General features: G+C 37.0%; 2 protein-coding genes across 2 annotated transcripts in view; one reads left to right on the top strand and one right to left on the bottom strand.

Moving 5' to 3' along the window:
* LOC105479525 (DNA primase subunit 2) overlaps positions 1-21,630 on the top strand; it is a 310,349-nt gene that overhangs the window by 70,529 nt on the left and 218,190 nt on the right. The window lies entirely within an intron of this gene.
* On the bottom strand, positions 17,497-18,293 carry LOC139363380 (large ribosomal subunit protein eL21-like). The gene has a single exon (XM_071096924.1). It carries the CDS (start codon positions 18,282-18,284, stop codon positions 17,802-17,804), a length of 483 nt encoding a protein of 160 aa, XP_070953025.1. The 5' UTR covers positions 18,285-18,293; the 3' UTR covers positions 17,497-17,801.

Raw genomic sequence — 21,630 nt, 5'->3', positions numbered from 1 at the left:
TTCCATTGGTCTATGTGCCTGTTTTTATACCAGTACCATGCTGTTTTTGTGACTATGGCCTTATAGTATAGTTTGAAATCAGGTAGTGTGATGCCTCCAGATTTGTTCTTTTTGCTTAACCTTGCTTTGTCTATGTGGGCTCTTTTTGGTTCCATGTGAATTTTAGAATTGTTTTTTCTAATTCTGTGAAGAATGATGGTGGTATTTTGATGGGATTGCATTGAATTTATAGGTTGCTTTTAGCAGTATGGTCATTTTCACAATATTGATTCTACCCCTACATGAGCATGGGATGTGTTTCCATTTGTTTGTGTGATCTATGATTTCTTTCAACAGTGTTTTGCAGTTTTCCTTGTAGAGGTCTTTCGACTCCTTGGTTAGGTATATTCCTAAGTATTTTATTTTAATTTTGCAGGTATTGTAAAAGGGATTACGTTCTTGATTTGAATCTCTGCTTGGTTGTTGTTGGTGTATAGCAGAGCTACTGATTTGTGTACATTTATCTTGTATCTGGAAACTCTGCTTAATTATTTTATCAGTTCTAGGAGCTTTCTGGAGGAGTCCTTAGGGTTTCCAAGGTAAACGATCATAATGTCAGCAAACAGAGACAGTTTGACTTCCTCTTTACCAATTTGGATGCCCTTTCTTTCTCTTGTCTGATTGCTCTGGCTAGGACTTCTAGTACTGTGTTGAAGAGGAGAGGTGAGAGTGGGCATCCTTGTCTTATTCCAGTTCTCAGAAAGAATGCTTTCAACTTTACCCCATTCAGTATTATGTTGGCTGTGAAACCCACAGCCATAGATGTCATAGATGGCTTTTATTAGATTAAGGTATGTCCCTTGTATGCTGATTTTGCAGAGCGTTTTAATCATAAAGAGATGCCAGATTTTGTGAAATGCTTTTTCTGTCTCTATTGAGATGATCATGTGATTTTTTGTTTTTAATTCTGTGTATGTGGTGTATCACATTGACTTGCATATGTTAAACCATCCCTGCATCCGTGGTATGAAACCCACTTGATCATGGTGATTATGTTTTTGATATGTTGTTGTATTCGGTTAGCTAGTATTTTGTTAAGGATTTTAGCAACTATGTTCATCAAGGATATCGGTCTGTAGTTTTCTTTTTTGTCTGTGTTGTTTCTTGGTTTTGGTATTAGGGCGATGCTGATGTTATAGAATGAATTAGGGAATGTTCCTTCTTTCTCTATCTTACAGAATTGTGTTAAAAGAATTGGTACCAATTCTTCTTTGAATGTCTGGTAGAATTCTGCTGTGAATCCGTCTGGTCCTGGACTTTTTGTTGTTGGTAATGTAATTACCATTTCAATCTTGCTATTTGTTATTTGTCTGTTCAGGGTATCTAATTCTTCCTGATTTAACCTAGGAGGGTGTATTTTTCCAGGAATTTATCCGTCTCTTCTAGGTTTTCTAGTTTATGTGCATAAAGGTGTTCATAGTAACCTTGAGTGATCTTTTGTACTTCAGTGGTGTCAGTTGTAGTATCTCCTGTTTCGTTTCTTAGTGATGTTATTTGGATTTTCTCTCTTCTTTTCTTGGTTAATCTTGCTAATGTTCTATTAATTGTATTTATCTTTTGAAAGGACCAGCTTTTTGTTTCATTTATCTTTTGTATTGTTTTTCTTGTTTCAGTTTCATTTAATTCTGCTCTGATCTTGGTTATTTCCTTTCTTCTGCTGGGTTTGGGTTTGGTTTGTTCTTGTTTCTCTAGTTCTTGAGGTGTGACCTTAGATTGTCAATTTGTGCTCTTTCAGTCTTTTTGATGTGGGTATGTAGGGCTATGAACTTTCCTCTTAGCACTGCCTTTGCTGTATCTCAAAAGTTTTGATAGGTTGTGTCATTATTGTCATTCAGTTCAAATAATTTCCATCTTGATTTTGTTTTTGACCCAGTGTTCATTCAGGAGCAGGTTATTTAATTTCTACGTATTTGTGTGATTTTGAAAGTTCCTTTTGGAGTTGATTTCCAGTTATATTCCATTGTGGTCTGAGAAAGTACTTGATATAATTTCAGTTTTCTTAAATTGATTGAGGCTCATTTTATGGCCTATCATATAGTCTATCTAGGAGAAAGTTCTATGTGCTATTGAATAGAATGTGTATTCTGCGGTTGTTGGATGAAATGTTCTGTGAATATCTGTTAAGTCCAATTGTTCCAAGGGTATGGTTTAAATCCATTGTTTCTTTGTTGACTTTCTGTCTTGATGACCTATCTAGGGCTGTCAGTGGAGTATTGAAGTCTCCCACTGTTTTGTATTGCTGTATTGTTTTATAAATTTGAGAGCTTGAGTGTTAGGTGGATGTTTGTTTAGGATTGTGATATTTTCCTGTTGGACAAGGCCTTTTACCATTATATAATGCCCCTCTTTCTGTCTTTTAACTGCTGTTGCTTTAAAGTTTGATTTGTTTGATACAAGAATAGCTATCCCTGCTCAATTTTGGTGTCTATTTGCATGAAATGCCTTATTCCACCCCTTTAAGTTTATGTGAGTCCTTATGTGTTACATGAGTCTCTTGAAGGCAGCTGGTAGTTGGTTGGTGAATTCTTATCCATTCTGCAATTCTATATATTTTGAGTGGAGCATTTAGGCCATTTACATTTAATGTTAGTATTGAGATGTGAGGTACCATTCCATTCATTGTGCTATTTGTTGCTTGTGTATCTTGGTTTTTGCTTTTGTTTTTTAAATTGTATTTCTGTTTTGTAAGTCTTGTGAGATTTATGCTTTAAAAAGGTTCTGTTTTGATGTGTTTCCAGGATTTATTTCAAGATTTAGAGCTCCTTTTAGCAGTTTTTGTAGTGGTGGCTTGGTAATGGCAAATTCTCTCAGCATTTGTTTGTCTGAAAAACACTGTATCTTTCCTACATATATGATGCTTAGTTTTTCTGGATACAAAATTCGTGGCTGATAATTGTTTTGTTTGAGGAGGCTGAAGACAGGGCCCCAATCCCTTCTAGCCTGTAGGGTTTCTGTTGAGAAATCTGCTATTAATCTGTTAGGTTTTCCTTTATAGGTTACCTGGTGCTTCTGTCTCACAGCTCTTAGGATTCTTTCCTTCATCCTAACTTTGGATAACCTGATGAAAATGTGCCTAGGCGAAGATCTTTTTGTGATGAATTTCTTAGGTGTTCTTTGTGCTTCTTGTATTTGGATGTCTAGGTCTCTAGCATTGCTGGGGAAGTTTTCCTTGATTGTTTCCTCAAATATGTTTTCCCAGCTTTTAGAATTGTCTTCTTCTCAGGAACACCGATTATTCTTAGGTTTGCTTGTTTAACATAATCCCAGACTTCTTGGAGGCTTTGTTCATATTTTCTTATTCTTTTTTCTTTGTCTTTGTTGGATTGGGTTAATTCAAAGACCTTTTCTTTAAGCTCTGAGTTTCTTTCTTCTACTTGTTCAGTTCTATTGCTGAGACTTTCCAGAGCATTTCACATTTCTAAAAGTGTATCCAAAGTTTCCTGATTTTTTGATTGCTTTTCTTTAAGCTATCTATTTCCTTGAATATTTCTCCCTTCACTTCTTGTATCATTTTTTGGATTTCCTTGCATTGGGCTTCACCTTTCTCTGGCCCCTCCCTGATTAGCTTAATAACTAACCTCCTGAATTCTTTTTCAGGTAAATAAAGGATTTCTTCTTGTTTTGGATCCATTGCTGGTGAACTAGTTTTTTAAAAAATCAACTCCTGTGTTTGTTGATCTTTTGAATGGTTTTTCATGTCTTGACTTCCTTCAGTTCAGCTCTGATTTTGGTGATTTCTTGTCTTTTGCTAGCTTTGGGGCTGATTTGTTTAGGCTTCTGTAATTCTTTCAGTTGTGATATTAAGTTGCTAACTTGAGATCTTTTTAACTTTTTTTTTGAGACAGTCTCGGAGTCTCGCTCTGTTGCCAGGCTGGAGTGCAGTGGTGCGATCTCGGCTCACTGCAGCCTCTGCCTCCTGGGTTCAGGCGATTCTCCTGCCTCAGCCTTCTGAGTCGCTGGGACTACAGGTGTGTGCCACCACACCCAGCTAATTTTTATATTTTTAGTAGAGATGGGGTTTCACCATGTTGGCCAGGATGGTCTCGATCTCTTGACCTCATGATCTGATCGCCGTGGCCTCCTAAAGTGCTGGGATTACAGACGTGAGTCACTGCGCCTGGCTGATCTTTCTTTTTATGTGGCTATTTTGTGCTATGAATTTCCCTTTAACACTGCCTTAACTGTATCCCAGAAATTCTAATATGTTGTATCTTTGTCCTCATTAGTTTCAAAGAACTTCTTGATTTCTGCCATAATTTCATTTTTTTACCCAAAAGTCATTCAGAAGCATGCTAATTTTCATGTAATCACATGGTTTTGAGTGATTTTCTTAGTCTTGACTTCCATTATTATTGCATGGTGGTCCGAGAGTGTGTTTGTTATGATTTATGTTGTTTTGCATTTGCTGAGGATTATTTTATGTCCAATTATGTGTTTGCTTTTAGAGCATTTGCTCTGTGGTGATGAGAAGAATGTATATTTTATTGGTTTTGGATGGAGAGTTCTGTAGAGGTCCATCAGATCCATTTGGTCCAGTGTTGAGTTCAGGTCCTAAATATCTTTGTTAATTTTCTGCCTCAATGATTTGTCTAATACTGTTGGTGGAGTGTTGAAGTTTCACAGTATTATTTTGTGGGAATCTTTGTCTCTTTGTAGGTCTCTAAGAACTTGCTGTATGAATCTGGGTGCTCCTGTGTTGAATGCATATATATTTAGGATGGTTAGGTCTTTTGTTCAATTGAAGTCTTTACCATTATGTAACGCCCTTATTTGTCTTTTTTTAATCTTTTGGTTTGTTTGAATTCTGTTTTGTCTGAAATTGGGATTGCAACCCCTGTTTTTTTCTGATTTCCATTTGCTTGTTAGATATTCCTCTATGCCTTTATTTTGAGCCTATGGTTGTCATTATGAGACCCATTAAGTGATAGGTCTCTTGAAGACAACATACTGTTGGGTCTTGCTTTTTTATCCAGCTTGCCACCTATGCCTTTTAAGTGGGACATGTAGTCCATTTACATTAAATGTTTGTATTGAAATGTGTACATTTGATCCTGTCATTGTGTTGTTAGCTGGTTATTATGCTGGCTTATTTGTGTGGTGGCTTCATATTGTCACTGATCTGTGTATTTAAGTGTCTTTTTGTATTAGCTGGTAGCAGTCTTTCTATATTTAGTGCTCCTTTCAAGATCTCTTGTAAGTCAGGTCTGATGGTAATGAACTTCCTCAACATTTTCTTATCTGAAAAGGATAATATTTCTTCTTCACTTAGGAAGCTTAGTTTGGCTGGATAGGAAATTCTTGGTTGAAGTTTTTTTTAATGATTATTGAATATAGGCCCCTAATCTCTTCTGGATTGTAGGGTTTCAGCTGAGTGGTCTGCTGTTAGCCTGATGGGATTCCCTTTGTAGGTGATATGTCCTTTCTCTCTAGCTGCCTTTAACATATTTTCTTTCATTTTGACCTTTGAAAATCTGATGATTGTGTGTCTTGGGGATGATCTTCTTGTGTAGAATCTTGCAAGAGTTCTCTGTATTTCCTGAATGTAACTGTTGGCCTCTCTCACAAGGTTAGGAACGTTCTCATGGACGATATTCTGAAATATGCTTTCCAAGTTGTTTGCTTTCTCCCCTTCGCTTTCAGGGATAAAAGCGAATAATCCCGTACTTCTTGGAGGTTTTGTTCATTCCATTTTATTCTTTTTGCTTTATTTTTGTCTGACTGTCTTATTTCAGAGAGTCAGTCTTCAAGTTCCTTCTTCAGCTTGGTTTATCCTGCTGTTAATTGCATTGTGAAATTCTTGTGTTGTTCAGCCCTGTCAGATGTGTTATGTTCTTTTTTATACTGGCTATTTCCTCCTTCAGCTCCTTTATCATTTTGTTGTGATTCTTAGTTTCCTTGGATTGGGTTTGAGTTTTGATGATCTTTATTCCTGTTCATATTTTGAATTTTATTTCTGTAATTTCAGCCAGCTCAGCCTGGTTAAGAACTCTTGTTGGAGAGCTGGTGTGGTTGTTTGGAGAACATGCGACACTCTGGTCATTTGAGTTATTGAAGTTCTTGCTTTGGTTCTTTCTCATCTCTGCATGTGGCTGTTACATTAACCTCAGTGTAGATTGAGTAGTCAATAGTCTATTGAGAAGTCAATGTACTTATTTTCTTGTGTTTTCACAGGGCCAACCCTTTGTGCAGGGTCTTGATGTGAAGCTGACTTCTTGTATTTGGTTTAAGAGGAGGGTATATTAGCAAGTTATTTTTGGTGTTGAAGCTTTGGGGTGTGATGCAGTAGGTGGCCCTTAGGCATATTAATCAGCTGGTAGACTCTTGCTTGGGTTTGTGGCTCCCTTATGTTTCCTCACAGTTGGAGCCGTGTTCTCTATTAATGCGTGGAGTCCTCTCCCCTTTGAGTGCTGGCTGTAAATTGCAGCTTGGCACTCCTGGGCTTCCCAGTGCAGTTCTGGACATGATCAGTGTTTATGTTCCTTCCCCAACTTGGAGACAGCAGAGGAAGGGACCTTAGTAGTGTTTGTGCCAAGGGTCTTTTGCTTTTCTCATGGGGATTCCACCCCGGAGAGGTGCAGGTCTGCAATCACCCAGTGCAATCAGTCCAGGATGGAGGGCCTGTGCTGTGGCCCCAGCCAGGGGTTCCCTGTCTGATGACTAGCACTGGGGGTGGGTAGCTGGAACCCCTGGGAGATGGACTGGTCTCTTCTCCTTGGCTCAACTGCAGCTTGTTGGAGGTGTGGATAAGGCATTGAGAGTCTTTGCTCCTTCATTAGTCCGAGGGTAGCAAGGGCAGTTCCACTGCAGAGGCAGTGGTAGGGAAGCTTTCAATTGCCCCTGGTTGCTCTGTTCAGGGAGCTGCAGAGCTGCTACTGCTTTGATATATCTGGCAGGGGGTGACTGGAGGCCCAGGCCTGGAGGACCTGCCCAGTGAGGAGATAATATGGGAACGGGCACCTACGTAACAGGCTGGCCACTTTTCCATAGGGCTGCTGCCATATCCTGGGGGCCCACTCCAGTCCCTAGTCACCTTGGATTTTCTAGTACCTGGAGGTATCAACAGTGAAGACTGTGAAACAGCAAAGATGGTAGCCTGCTCCTTCCTCTGGGAGCTCGTCCCAGGAAGGTATGGACCTGTTGCTTACCCAAATGCACCTGTAGTAGGAGGCTGGAGACCCCACATTTCTCTAACATATGTCAAGTTTACTGCATAGTGCCTAGGTATGGGAAATGGGAAGTTGATGAGACACAACCCTGGTCCTCAAGAACTCTCTTTGTAGTAGAGGGAGCTAAGATGTCCATAAAAGACTCAATGACAAGGTGAAAGAGAGCCTGAGAGCTGTATTACCTAAGTTCAGAGAAGTTTGAGAAATGATAGAGTTGATACTGGCTTTAAATGATTTGGGTACATGGAGATGTGCAGCTTACAAAGAGTAGTAGATGTAAATGTTAGGTCCTGGAAAGCATAACTATGTTTGGGGAATGGTTTTAGAGGTATGATTGATATGGTTTAATGTCTATGAATAAGAATAGCAGAAGATCAAATTGTCAAAGTGAGTATTACTAAGTCTATGAGTTCGAATTTTAGTGTGTATGCTGGTGGTTTCCAAACTTTTGATTGTGTCGCCTCAGTTAAAATATTACCCCTGCCCAATGTAGGCAATATAAAATGGGGGTTTTAAAAAGGAGAAATTAGAAATACATATTGATAATTTTTTCCCCTGCTTCAGTAGTTTCCCTTGCACACATTCAGTTTAGAATCATTGTAAACTACTGGTGTTATTGTTGGAGGTGTGTTTTAGCAATAGGAATATGAAACATCTTCATATTTTTCTCCATATGTATATGTATGTCCAGAAAAATTACACGTTATACATATACACATACTTTTATTTTAGAAAAACAAAGCTATTGGCACTATTCACAGAACAGTATTGGGTAAAAGTTATTTTCTTGTTTTAGTGAAATATTCTAGCTTTTTGATAGAACTGGTTTCATTCATTACAGAAGTCAGTATTGTATATGAAAGTTCTGAAAATTCCAAAGTGCTGTATATAAGGTGTTTATTTGAAGGAATAGTTCATGTGAAGAATATTTTAAGATGTTTTGAATATTCCTTTTGTTTCTCTCTATAGTGCTTTGTGCAGTTCCATGTTTCATAATTATGGAAATTATTGCCAAGAATGTTAGTGATTCTCTCATTTCAAGCTTTCTTTGTTTTCTAGTTGCCAGTAAATTTTATCATATAGAAATAATTTTTAGAGCAGGAAAGGATTTTAGAGTTTGTGTAGTAATTATTTGTGTGCTGTCTTGCCCTCTTCCTTGGCAAGTAGACTATAAACTGTAGGCTTATAGATATTGTTTTAGTTTGGGCTGCTGTAACAAATTATCATAGACTGGGCAACATCAACAACAGACTTTTGTTTGTCATCATTTTGGAGGCTGGTGGGGGCCTGCTTCCTGGTTGGCAGATGGCTGTCTTCTCATTGTGCCTTCAAATGGTTGAGAGTGGAGAAAGCAGCAGCAAACTCTCATGATCTTATTACCTCCCAAAGGCCAATGGATATATTTGCTTGTTCTATTATTCATGATAGTGCTTAGCAAAGTGTTTTCTAAGAGGCTGTCTATAAAACTTACCAAGCAGGCCTCTTCATTTTGCCCATGAATGTCTAGCCTCTGAAAGGTTGAGTGGCCTACCAGAACTCACATTGCTCATTAGTGAAAGACCTGGGTCTTTTACCATATGTCTCTCGAAACTCAATTTCAGTGCCTGTTCTATTATAGTTTGTTGCTTCTCCTGCTTTCTCTGATTTACCCTCAAGCAGGTGTTTCCATTGCATATTTTAAATGCTTCAGCAGCTCCAGGGTACAGATTGTGTTATATTCAACTTAGTGATCTCTGGTACCCAGCACAATGCCTTATGGAGTAGGTGCTCAAGATCTGATGAATTACCTTGTGAGAGCTGCATGTTTGCATTCTCCTGATTTGTTGAGAAAACGAAAGTAACTTGGGGTTGCACCTCAGTGTACTGTTTATAAAAGGAAAGAGTAAAGTGTATACCTGATAATATGTGTGAAATGCTATACATGCAGAATATTTCTGAAATCCCAATTGCAAATGTTTATGAACTCAGAATACTCCTGAAGAACTGTTGCAGTTGGCTACAGTAGTTCAAACTGTTATTCATTGGACAGTTTTTCCCTGCAGTATGTAAGGTGTGAATTTTATATTTTGCTTGGAAATTTATGATGCAGCATAAACCAGGTTTAAAGTCTCGCTACCTTGCAAGGAGCAGCTTCATTCTTCATGGTTGAACTCTCCAGAGTAATCCTTGGGTTGCTATTTTTGCGTTCACCTTTGTGGATTTTTTTCTCTTTCCTCATTCATGGAAAAGATCAGACCTCCTATACTTTTTGTAATAAACTCCAATTTTCCAGATCATTTATCATACTTAAGAATCATATTTACCCATTTTAAAAGCTTCAGCCTAGATTGGCTAGAAAATACTTAATATTTTTATACATTATTTATACTTCTTTTTTTTTAAATGAGCTGTGTTGCTTTCATTGACACCTGAATGCACTGAAACACAGATTTTATACCTATGCCTACTTGTGATGGGAAAGTATCAGCAGATTCAGTTGCTAGGAAACAGCTGAATACTGAAATAGTTTTTTTTGCTGGGGAGGGGTACTTGTAAATTCAGTTCTTTGACACTTCTACTCTCCTACAGCAAAAATTTCTTCAGTCACTACAAAGAAAGATGCATCACCTGTTAGTTTTCCAATTTAGAAATTTTGCACAGGAGGAGTGGGCATATGTAAATGTTACAGGTTGATAAAGTGTTGAGGGTGTAATTTTTAACAGTGACTGGACATTGTAAAGTAATGATTATGTATATGCCTTTGAGTTTTAGTTTTTTCAAAATTTTCTGATTCATCATTAATGAGAGAAAGAGCAAGAACAAGAGAGAGACATATGCAAACATGTACACGTGACACATAGGAATTTAAAGCAAAGTAAAATACTGTATTAATTAAACTAACTTTCTCATAGTAATAGGATTGGCCACATCCTATATTAAATCACCTAGCTCTGCATTTTTACCTGTGATACTTAATAATTATGTCCCAGAGCAAGAATAAATATTAAAAAGAAGTGTGTGGTTTGGCTTTCTTTGATAATGGATTGTCATTTATTTTTGTCATAGTAGTAGAGCCTTTAACTTTTCCTGAGTACCCACTATGTGCCAGGCGAAAACATGGGAGACATAGGTATGTTTAAGCTTTCAGGGTGCCTAGTATGTGTGTGAGGGGGCAGCCAAAAGGATTAAATTGAGAACACATACGATAAATTTAATTGTGTCTGGTACACAGTATATGCTCATTAAAAAATTAGAAACCTGCCTTCATCAACAGTACCACCACCATCATCATCACCCAGCAAGCCAATTCTTCAACTAAAATCAGTTCAGAGTAAACAGGGAGACGTATAAACAGTCATCATATGTGTGGTCAATAAAAAGAGAAGTCCATACCAGGTAAAGAGGCATCACAGAAAAGAGAGTGATGGACTTGTCTGGGGATTGCAGAGAGAGCTTCAGAGATATCAGGTCTGAGCTGGATTTTGCAAGGCTCTGTCTTGGATGTGAGCATTCTCTTGATTTTGTCTTTTTTAGGGAGTGGGGAGTAAGACCACTGCTTTTTTTTTCCTTCTTAATTTTTTTAAGTTCTCTCATTTCTTCCTTGTCCATACCCTTGTCTGATAATGAGGCTGGACATCTATCTTCCTGCCTGCTCCATTCAGACAGATGAGTACTGTCCATGGTTTCTAATTCTGTACCTTCAATTTTCACTGCTTGTCTAATTAATTGCACATATACGTTTAGGAATTTGTCAAGGAGTACAGAATCCATCTTCTGATTTACATGCATTGAGAGTCTTGTATCTCAGAAATGAAAATCTTAATAAGGCTTTCTGTCTTTATCCAAGTGACGGAGAGAACCCTGTGAACTTAAGTAGGCAGTATATATACTAAAATTGGAGTGGTGCAGAAAATGTTACCCAACAAGTTCTAGGAGAGTAATGTGTAAGTTGAAATAAAAAATAAAAACAAAAAATGAAAATTATCTGAGACTAGTTGATTGGAAATAACTAAGGAATGAGAGACTTGAGAATAACAGGCGTGGTTTCCCTTAAAATTTTAAAGGGGGACTAAGAGTAGAAGGAAATGTTTTATAAGACTCTTGCTGTTTTGTATAAAATCTTATTTTTTATAATTTTATATTTCTCATGCCTGCATTTTAAAAGAGAAACCTAACATACAGTTATGAGACTTTAGAAATATCATGGAAAGTACTTATGCTCTGGTTGTGGTTGTCCCTTGTGGCACTATGATTTTGTTCGTATATGAGATTATATTTGTTGTGTTGCAAAACAGCCAGGTGAACAGTGTCATTGAGTTTACTAAATTGAGGTGTGAATGGGGTAATGATCTAGAAAATAGATAACTAAACCTGGAAAAAAGTATAGAAGACAGATTACTTGCTCATAAATTTGAAACAAAAGAATGATAAGCAAGATTGGTAACACGAATGTTATCTTCCTTAACGGTGTCATCAAAAACTCCACAGTTACAACATTGACTATTGAAGGCTCAAATAATGGTAAGAAAATGAAATAATGTTCAATCTTTGAGGAAAAAACGAATATAGCTTTTTGGATTTTGGTGGGGCAACTGTAATCTCAAAGAAAGAGAATAACAATTTGCATTTATAGTTTTCTAAGTAGCTTAAAGTTTTGTAAGTATATTTTCATTAATCCTTTGGACTACATTTGAATTTTGTTCAAAATATTAAGAAGGAAATAATCTCTACTTCTTATAGATGGCTGAAAAAATGACATACTGAGAGTCACAGATTTTTTTACTTAAATGGCTTCATTGTTTTATGTTTCCACTTTTTTTTTTTTTTTTTTTTTGTGAAAGCAAGTTTATTAGGAAAGTAAAGGAATAAAGAATGGCTACTTTATAGGCTGAGCAGCCTCCACTGTTATTTTTTAACACTTTGCCTAAGGAATGAATTTATCCTTCAAATATGTATCAATTGCATATTTTGGGTTAGGCCTGAGGCAGTACACAGTGGCACAACCACATGGGGTAAAGAGCAGGGAGAAAAAGAGAATTTGAAACTGTGTATTTTCTCCTTCAATTTCATGTGGCATCAAATCATTCTTTTGAGGTCAAGAGCCTCTGAACTGATTTTAGTTGAAGAATTGGCTTGCTGGGTGATGATGGTGGTGGTAGTGGTGGTGAAGGCAGGTTTGTAATTTTTTAATAAGCACATACTGTGTACCAGACACAATTAAATTTATTATATGTGTTCTCAATTTAACCCTGTTGGCAACATTATGAGAGGGTTATTTGCATGAATTTTGCAGAGGAGCAAACTTGGAAAGGCTGGGTAACTTATCCAAGGTCACAGAATTCTAAGCCAGTGTATCTGTATCTATAATTTTTATGCTCATGATCTTTAGTGATGTTCCTCTCCCTCTTTGTGGGAAGCAGGCACAAATATTCCCCCCCCTTTTTTTTCACTTTGGATATGTGTTGGTAAGCATAAATGTGCCAGTCATTGTGATACTGCTCCGATGAGTGGAAGAACACCAGGGTCTTGTCTCATGCCCAATTAGATAAGATGACATGGATACATGTGCAGTGGTTTTAAGGAGCAGAAAGTTTAATAGACAAGATAGAAGGGAGAAGAAAGAAGGAAGAAGCTCCCCTTTACAGAGACAGAGGGAGAGGGGGCTCCAAAGCTGAGAGAAGAGACCCCCAGTGTGGTAGAAACCTGCCAGGTATATGAAGAGGCTGGAGGAGACGGTGTCTGATTTGCATAGGGCTCAGGGGATTGGTTTGACCAGGCATGTCATTCACATAGCCTCCCACATAATAAATGCATAATAAATGCTATGAGAAAGTAGATTGGGTGGGGGGAGTAAATTGACAAATCAGAAGATTTTATTGTACTTTTGTACAATAAATAGTCTTTAGCATTTAATTTCCTCCCTCCACCCCTGAACCTGGGCAAACACTCATCTGCTTTCTGTCATGATAATTTTGTTTTAGAATTCCACATAAATTGAATCATACACTATGTATTCTTCTGTGTTTGGCTTTTGTTGATCTGCATTGTGCTTTCAACATTCATCTCTGTTGTTGTTGTTTTTAGAGATAAGGTCTTACTCTGTCACTCAAAGTGGAATGCTGTGGTGAAATCATAGCTCATTGCAACTTTGAACTCCTGGGCTCATGGGACCCTCCTGCCTCAGCCTCCCACATAGCTAGGATTATAGGTGCATACCGCTACACCTGGCTAATTTGTAAAGATTTTTTATAGAGATAGGTTCTTGCTATGTTTCCCATACTGGTGTCAAACTCCTTCCATCTCGGCCTCATCTATGTTGTTTCATGTATTGGTAATGCATTCTTCTATTCTTTTATTTTTTTAATTTTTAATTTTTTTCCCATTCTTTTTAATGGTTAGGTAGTATTCCATTGTGTGAATATACCACAATTTGTTTAACTAGTCCCCAATTCAAATGTCCACTTGATGGACATTTAGATCATTTCCAGTTTTTGGCTATTATGAATAAAACTGCTGTGAATATTTGGATGAATACTTTTTTTTTTTTTGAGACGGAGTCTCGCTCTGTCGTCTGGAGTGCAGTGGCATGATCTCGGCTCACTGCAAGCTCTGCCTCTCGGGTTCACACCATTCTCCTGCCTCAGCCTCCCAAGTAGCTGGGACTACAGGCACCTGCCACCACACCACCTAATTTTTTGTATTTTTAGTAGAGGCAGGGTTTCACCGTGTTAGCCAGGATGGTCTCGATCTCCTGAACTCGTGATCTGCCCACCTTGGCCTCCCAAAGTGCTGGGATTACAGGTGTGAGCCACCGCTCCTGGCCTGGACAAATACTTTTAAGGAGGATTGCTGGGCTGACCAATAAATATGTTTCAAGTATGTTTAACTTTATGAGAAATTGCCAAACTATTTCCAAAGTGGCTAGGTATGTTCTCACCAGTAGTATATGTGTTCCAGTTATTCTACAAGCTTGCCAAAAGTTGATATTGTCAGTTTTAAATTTTAGTTATTCTAGTGGATGTACAATGATATCTCATTGTGCTTTTAATTTCCATATCTTGAATATGTGTGTGCGTGTTGCACATACTTTTTCCTAGTCTATGATTTGCCTTTTGTTTTAACAATATTTTTTGAAGAGCAAAAGTCTTACAATTTGATTCAGTCTATTTTATCAATTTCTTTAGTTTATGGTTTACTTTTATTAAGAAATATTCACCTAACCCAAGAACATGAAGAATTTCTCCTATATTATCTTTTTGAAACTTTATAGTTTTAGCTCTTGCATTTAAATCTATGACCCATTTTTTAGTTAAGTTTTAGACGTGTTGATTTTTTTTCCTTGTTGGTTTCCAGTTGTTTTAGCACTATTAGTAGAAAAGACTGGGCTGGGTGCAGTGGCTCATGCCTGTAATCCCAGCACTTTGGGAGTCCCAGGGGGCAGATCACTTGAGGTCAGGAGTTTGAGACCAGCCTGGTCAACATGGTAAAACCCATCTCTACTAAAAATACAAAAAATTAACCGGGTGTGGTGGTGGGTACCAGTAATCCCAGCTACGCAGGAGGCAAAGGCAGGAGAATTGCTTGAACCTGGGAGGTGGAGGTTGCAGTGAGCTGAGATTGCACCCCTGCACTTCAGCACCCCAACCTGGGTGACAGAGTGAAACTCCATCTCAAAAAAAAAAAAAAAAGAAAAGACTTTTCTTTTTCATTGGATTCTCCATTTTTCAACTTGTAAAGAATAATTTGAACATGGGTGTGTTTTTGTACTTGTTTCTGTTCCATTGATATAAATGTCTGTCCTTGTAACAGTATCACTCTATCTTGATTATTGTAACTTTATAATAAGTTTTGAAATTAGGTGGAGTCAGTGTTTCAATTTTGATCTTTTCCAAAAATTGTTTTGGCTCTTCTAGGTCTTGTAACTATGCTAAACTTATTAATTTTAGTAGCCTCTTGGTAGATTTTTTGGTATTTTCTACATAGATGTCTATGTAGTCTGTGAATATAGTTTTATTTTTTTTCTTTCCAACTGTATGCCTTTTATTTATTTTTCTTGCCAATTACCCTGGCTAGGACCTCTACTACGATGTTTAATAGAAGTGATGAGAGTGTGCATCCTTGTTTTGTTCCTGACCTTAGGAATACATACATTTAGTCTGTCACTATTAAGTGTGATATTACTTATTGGTTTTTCATAGATAGCCTTTTATCAGGTTAAGGAAGTTTCTTTCTGTTTCTCATTTGCTTTTTTTTTTGTTATCGATGTGATATAGCTTGGATATTTGTCCCTGTCCAAATCTCATGTTGAAATATAATCCCCAAAGCTGGAGGTGGGGCCTAGTGGGAGGTGTCTGGATCATGAGGGCAGATCTCTCATGGTTGGTGATGTCTTCATGATAATGAATTCTCCTGAGATCTGGTCATTTAAAAGTGTGTGGCGCCTACCCCTCATCTCTCTCTGTCTTGCTCCTGCTCTCACCATGTGAAGTACCTGCTCCTGCTTCACTTCCTCCATCAGTAAAAGCTCCCTGAGGCCTCCCCAGATGCAGATGTCACTATGCTTCTTATATAGCCTGCAGAACTGTGATCCAATTAAACCTCTTTTCTTGTAAATTACCCAGTCTTGCCTAGACCTAGTAGGTTATGCCGGTAATCCTTGCATTCTGGGAGGCTGAGGTAGGTGGATTGCTTGAGCCCAGGAGTTTGAGACTAGTCTGGGCAACATGGTGAAACCTTGTCTCTACAAAAATGTGATTAATGAATGTGGTGGTGCAGGCCAGTAGGCACAGCTACTTGGGAGGATCACCTGAGCCTGGAGACTTTGAGGTTGCAGTGAGCTGTGACTGCGCCACTGCACTGCAGCCTGGGCCACAGAGTGAGACCTTGTATCAAAAAACAAATAAATAAAATGAAGTAACCAGTTTGAGGTATTTCTTTGCAAGAATGGCCTAACACAGAATGGGTGTTGAAGTTTATCTAATGCTTTGACCATTTATTCATCTATTGGGTTGACAATATGGTTTAAATTTTTAAAAATCTGTGAATGTGTACTTGATTACATTGATTAAAACAATATTAAGTCAATTTTGCATTCCTGGGATAAACCTACTATGTCAAGGTATATTATCTTTTTTTATATATTGCTGAATTTTTGCTTTACTTCCCATGAGGGATGTTGATCTAGACTTTTCCTTTCATATAAGGGCTATCTGATTTTGATATCAGGTAATGCTGACCTTGCTAATGAGTTGGGAAGTATTTTCCTTCTTAAGTATGCAATTTATATAGCAGCATAATATAAATATTACAATTTAATAATGTAATATTTGGAGTTATATAAATTGCCAACATTTTTCTCTTTTTAAAAATTTTATCGGCCGGGCGCGGTGGCTCAAGCCTGTAATCCCAGCACTTTGGGAGGCCGAGACGGGCGGATCACGAGGTCGGGAGATCGAGACCATCCTGGCTAACATGGTGAAACTCCGTCTCTACTAAAAAATACAAAAAACTAGCCGGGCGAGGTGGCGGGCGCCTGTAGTCCCAGCTACTGGGGAGGCTGAGGCAGGAGAATGGCAGAAACCCGGGAGGCGGAGCTTGCAGTGAGCTGAGATCCGGCCACTGCACTCCAGCCTGGGCGGCAGAGCTAGACTCCGTCTCAAAAATAAAAAAAAAAATAAAAAAAGAAATTTTATCTAAAATAGATCTTAATTAGGTTTGTTTTATAAGCTGGTTTAATATTTCATAATTAATATTTTTAATGTTAAGATTTTTTGACAACATAGGGAAAAAGCTCTGTGGTTTTAACAAATATATAAGTATGCTAATTTTAAAACACTAGGCCTTTTGTAGAAAATTTGGAAAGTACAAGACTGCATGAAGACAAAATCATTATGTAGATTTTATCGTTGAAATAATATGGGGCCGGGCGCGGTGGCTCAAGCCTCTAATCCCAGCACTTTGGGAGGCCGAGACGGGCGGATCACGAGGTCAGGAGATCGAGACCATCCTGGCTAACACGGTGAAACCCCATCTCTACTAAAAAAAATACAAAAAACTAGCTGGGCGAGGTGGCAGGCGCCTGTAGTCCCAGCTACTCGGGAGGCTGAGGCAGGAGAATCGCGTAAACCCGGGAGGCAGAGCTTGCAGTGAGCTGAGATCCGGTCACTGCACTCCAGCCTGGGCGACAGAGCGAGACTCCGTCTCAAAAAAAAAAAAAAAAAAGAAATAATATGGACTTTAACATTTGGAACTCATTTTCTTAACATTCACAAGCATTTTGTCAATATTTTAATTTTTTTTTTTTTTTGGTCTGAAAAAAAAAATTACTTTATTTCTTCCTTGATGATTTAAGACTATCTTCAAACCAGTACAAATATTTCATACATAATACCTGGCCATTTTCTAACCAACTGAGTAATCTGTTGCACAATAAGCTACCTTACATCCTTCAGCAAGGAATACATTAAATTTGAATACGAAAGACATTACATAATGAATTAGGACACAACTAAAATTTGCTTTAAGTATTTCTTTGGGGGAGAGGACACCACACTTCTACTCAATGAAGAGAAACATTTTTCAGCCCAGAGGTCTTTTATTTTTTTTTTTAAACACCTATTATGCCATGAATTCATAGGGAATAGGTTCCAGCAGCTCAGGCTCCTTCCCATTGGTTCTCACAAAGTGTGCTTCTCTGGGTGGCGTAGGCTGGCGCTTCAGTTGAACCCAGGTACCTTTCTCTTTGGCTTCTTTCTTTTTCTGATCATTTTCCTTCACGCGTTTCAGGAAGCTATCTCGGCTCTTAGAGTGCTTAATGTGCTCAATACGTACATTAATTCTCTTGGCAAGAATCTTGCCCTTAACTTGTTTGTTTACAACAGTGCCAACAGCATGCTGGGTAACGTTGTAGACTCTCCCAGTTTTGCCATGGTAACACTTGTGGGGCATTCCTTTTTGAACAGTACCGATTCCCTTGATGTCTACGATATCACCTTTCTTATAGATTCGCATATACGTGGCCAAAGGAACAACTCCATGTTTTCTAAAAGGCCTAGAGAACATATATCGGGTGCCTCTCCTCTTTCCCTTTGTGTTCGTCATTTTGGCAAATTACTGGAAGATGGCGGTTCCGGCTGAAAGGCTAATTTTTTTTTAACAGCATGCTTACGACTGTGTAATCTATCACATGGATTTAGAATATTTGTCTATAATATATTTATTTTATTTATCTAATTATTGATGTTAGACTTTTACCCTGTTAGTAATTATCCACAGTCACATATAATGCTGTGATGAACACTTCTTATGTAAGTCTCTGTTTTTATTTATGATTTGTTTCTTTAGATAGATTTGTAAATTAAATTATTGGGTCAGAGAGTCTAAATGTCTTAAAGCTCTTGATATATCTATGGAATGGCTTTTATCTATACTACTTCAGTTTGTGCTTCTCCAAATGATATATAAGAAAAGTTGGTTCAACTCTTCAATTATTCAGGATTTTACAGATAACTATCTTGGCTAACATGATGGGTAAAAGTAGTAACTTATTGCATTTAATTTCCATTTCTTTAATTACTTGGGAAATAATTTTTTAATTTTCTTGAAAAGTTTTAAACAAGTCACTCAGAATTGTTATACAGCAGAAATATTTAGAGGAAATATATAGAGGAAATATAGAAATATTTAGAGGAAATATATGGGAAAACAAGTTCCTGTAATAAAATAAACAGAAATGGAAAAACAAAGCATAAGGCTATAGAATCTGTATGCCATGAAGAAAGAGAAAGTAATTTTAGTTTGTGTTAAATGATTTCATTACCTTACTGGGAAATGGATAGAGTGATATAGAGTATAAGAACCATAGTCTTATGTTCGCATTTCTTCGAAATATACTATCACTTCATAAGCTTAATAAAAGAACCTCAATACTTATAAGTTTGCTTTTTGTGGCTTCTATCATTGATGAAAGTTTCTGGGGAGTAGCTACCTGTTAACTAAAAATAGGTATCTGGAGCATGGCAAAAGAGACCACTTAAGCCTTGCAACTATGATATTGATCCACTCAAAAGCAGTAATTTGAAAGAAGTGGAAGAAAATAGCAGTGAAACTCAAACTATGTGAAGGTATAGGCAGAAAATTTGGTCTTTACAGTAAGTTTGATAGTTGTCTAACAGAAACCTAGGGGAGAAGGAAAAATGGAGGAGAATAAATTTGAATAGAAGTATGTTTTGGTGGATAAAAGAAAATGTGAATTTTAAATATAAACCTGGTATATAACTTTTCCATAGTAGGTAAGTTTATTTATAACCTATTTGTTTCCATAAAACATCTAAGGCAGCTTTATAATAAAATCCATTGACCGAAATATGTATTCCAATAGCAAATGGGAAATTTCAACAATACAAAAACTGCAATTATGTTTGCCCCAACATAATAGTAACAGAAATAGAAAATTAGAACTAATGGACCACTCATAACTCTTGAGTGTCAGCATGGATGCTGTGCTTGGTCATAAACATCCAGGGAGTAAAGACGAAAAGGAAGCCACTCATTTACATAGAAAGGAGGGCCTGTAGCAAATTCTGAAATATGCGACTTAAGAACTTTAGTAACTTGGTGTACTAGTTAAAATGTTTACCGGAGGATATATGAATTAATATTAAAAAATCATCAAAGTGTCAAATATTCCAATATATTAATACTGTTGTAAAACATTATAGTAGACATGTGATTTGAACTCTCAACTGTGTATCTTGGAATTTATGTATTTATCTCATTTATGCAGTACTCAGTGAGAAGCTACTATACACTTAGCATTGTTACCAGGGCTTTGAAGAGTACAGATGCTTTAAATAGTCCCACATTAAAATTTAAGTGATAGACAAGAAGGCAAATGAACAGCACGGAATGCTTAAATGTAAAGTTAGGGGTACTTGCTGTGACTACACTGATGTGGACTAGGCAAAATATGTCATTTAGTTAAGTGGAGAATAAGCATTTGGTTAAGTGGGGAATAAGTTGTGGTGTAGGAAGAAGTTCTGTTGAGATCTGCTGTGGGAAGGATTGAGGTGCACCTGAGCTTTATCTTTTGAATTCAATTCAGAGCCCAAATAATATCAGAATATATAATGTTAAGAGATCACTTTTCATATCTTCTGCAAAGGATGCACAAATGATGCTTATTTGAAGAACATGAATATTTCTATGACAGTTGGGAAACATGGATCCATCTTGGCATCCCTAATGCTTACCATACTGCTTTGCATATTATACTGGTTCTGTGTTTGTTGAATGAACTACTTAAAAGAGAAAATGGGAGAGATGTGTTCTCAATTTGTAAGGAAAAATATTAAGTATAAAATAGAAACCTTTAAACTTGTAAAGAAAGGATTTAGTGATGAGAGTTGTTTATTTTTCTAATGTAATTATGGTGACAACTTGTCAGTATTGTTTTCACTGGAATCTTATTAATCTTAGGAAGTTTTATGTACTTACAAAATAATTCCATATATGAATCTTTTGTTACTAACCTGGTAAAGTAACACAGATTTTGAATAACTAGATGGTAGTAGCTGATGAAGCATTGCTTCTTAATTATCAAAGTTCTCTGATTGCCTTATTTATTGCCTATCAGCCTGCTGGACTGTTATGTGTTGGGTATTTCTGACACAGCTAAAATTACTTTGCCTTTCTTTATGACGTATAAATTTTATAGCCTCTATGCCTTTGTTCTTTTATTTCTGTTTCTTTTACCTCAGGAACTTGTTTTCCCATATATTTATTTCCCCTTAATACTTGTGTTGCATAACTATTCTGAGTAACTTGTCTAAAAGTCTTCAAGAAACTGAAAAAGTATTTTGCAAGTAATTAAAGAAATGGAAATTAAAAGCCACTTGGTATTTGTGGAATATGTAAACAAATATTTCTGAAGTGCTTTCTACATATGAGGTATAGACTAGAAGTGGTTTAAGGTAGGATTCTTGATGTAAGTGACTTATATACTCTTCTACTTGACATGAACAAATAAACAGATAATTTGTATAGCATTAAAAAAATCACTCAATATCTAAGAGCTATGCCAATTCAGAGAAGGACGGGATAGCTATAATTTGTTAAACACTGTAAAAGCAACACTAATTAAGCTTTGAAACAAAGATAGATGTTTTATTTACTTGTTCAGTCACCTTTTACTTGTTAAAGTAAGAAAAGGAATTACAGGCCTACATCGAAGATATTGCAGGTTCTGTTTGAGACCAATAGAGTGAATATTACAATGAGGCATGCCATATAAATTTTTGTTTCCCAGTTCATATAAAACTTACATTTACAATATACTGTAGTCTATTAAGAATACAATAGCATCTTTTAAAAAGCAATGTACATTCCTTAATTTAAAAGTACTTTATTGCTAAAAAATGCTAATGATCATTTGAGTCTTCAGTGAGTT

This window comes from Macaca nemestrina, chromosome 5, assembly GCF_043159975.1.
Source record: "Macaca nemestrina isolate mMacNem1 chromosome 5, mMacNem.hap1, whole genome shotgun sequence".
NCBI classification, from domain to species: domain Eukaryota; kingdom Metazoa; phylum Chordata; class Mammalia; order Primates; family Cercopithecidae; genus Macaca; species Macaca nemestrina.
This window is presented reverse-complemented; position numbering and strand designations above follow the sequence as displayed.

Excerpts from the sequence above, each read along its gene's own strand:
- LOC139363380 (XM_071096924.1), bottom strand. The coding sequence starts at position 18,284 with ATGACGAACACAAAGGGAAAGAGGAGAGGCACCCGATATATGTTCTCT.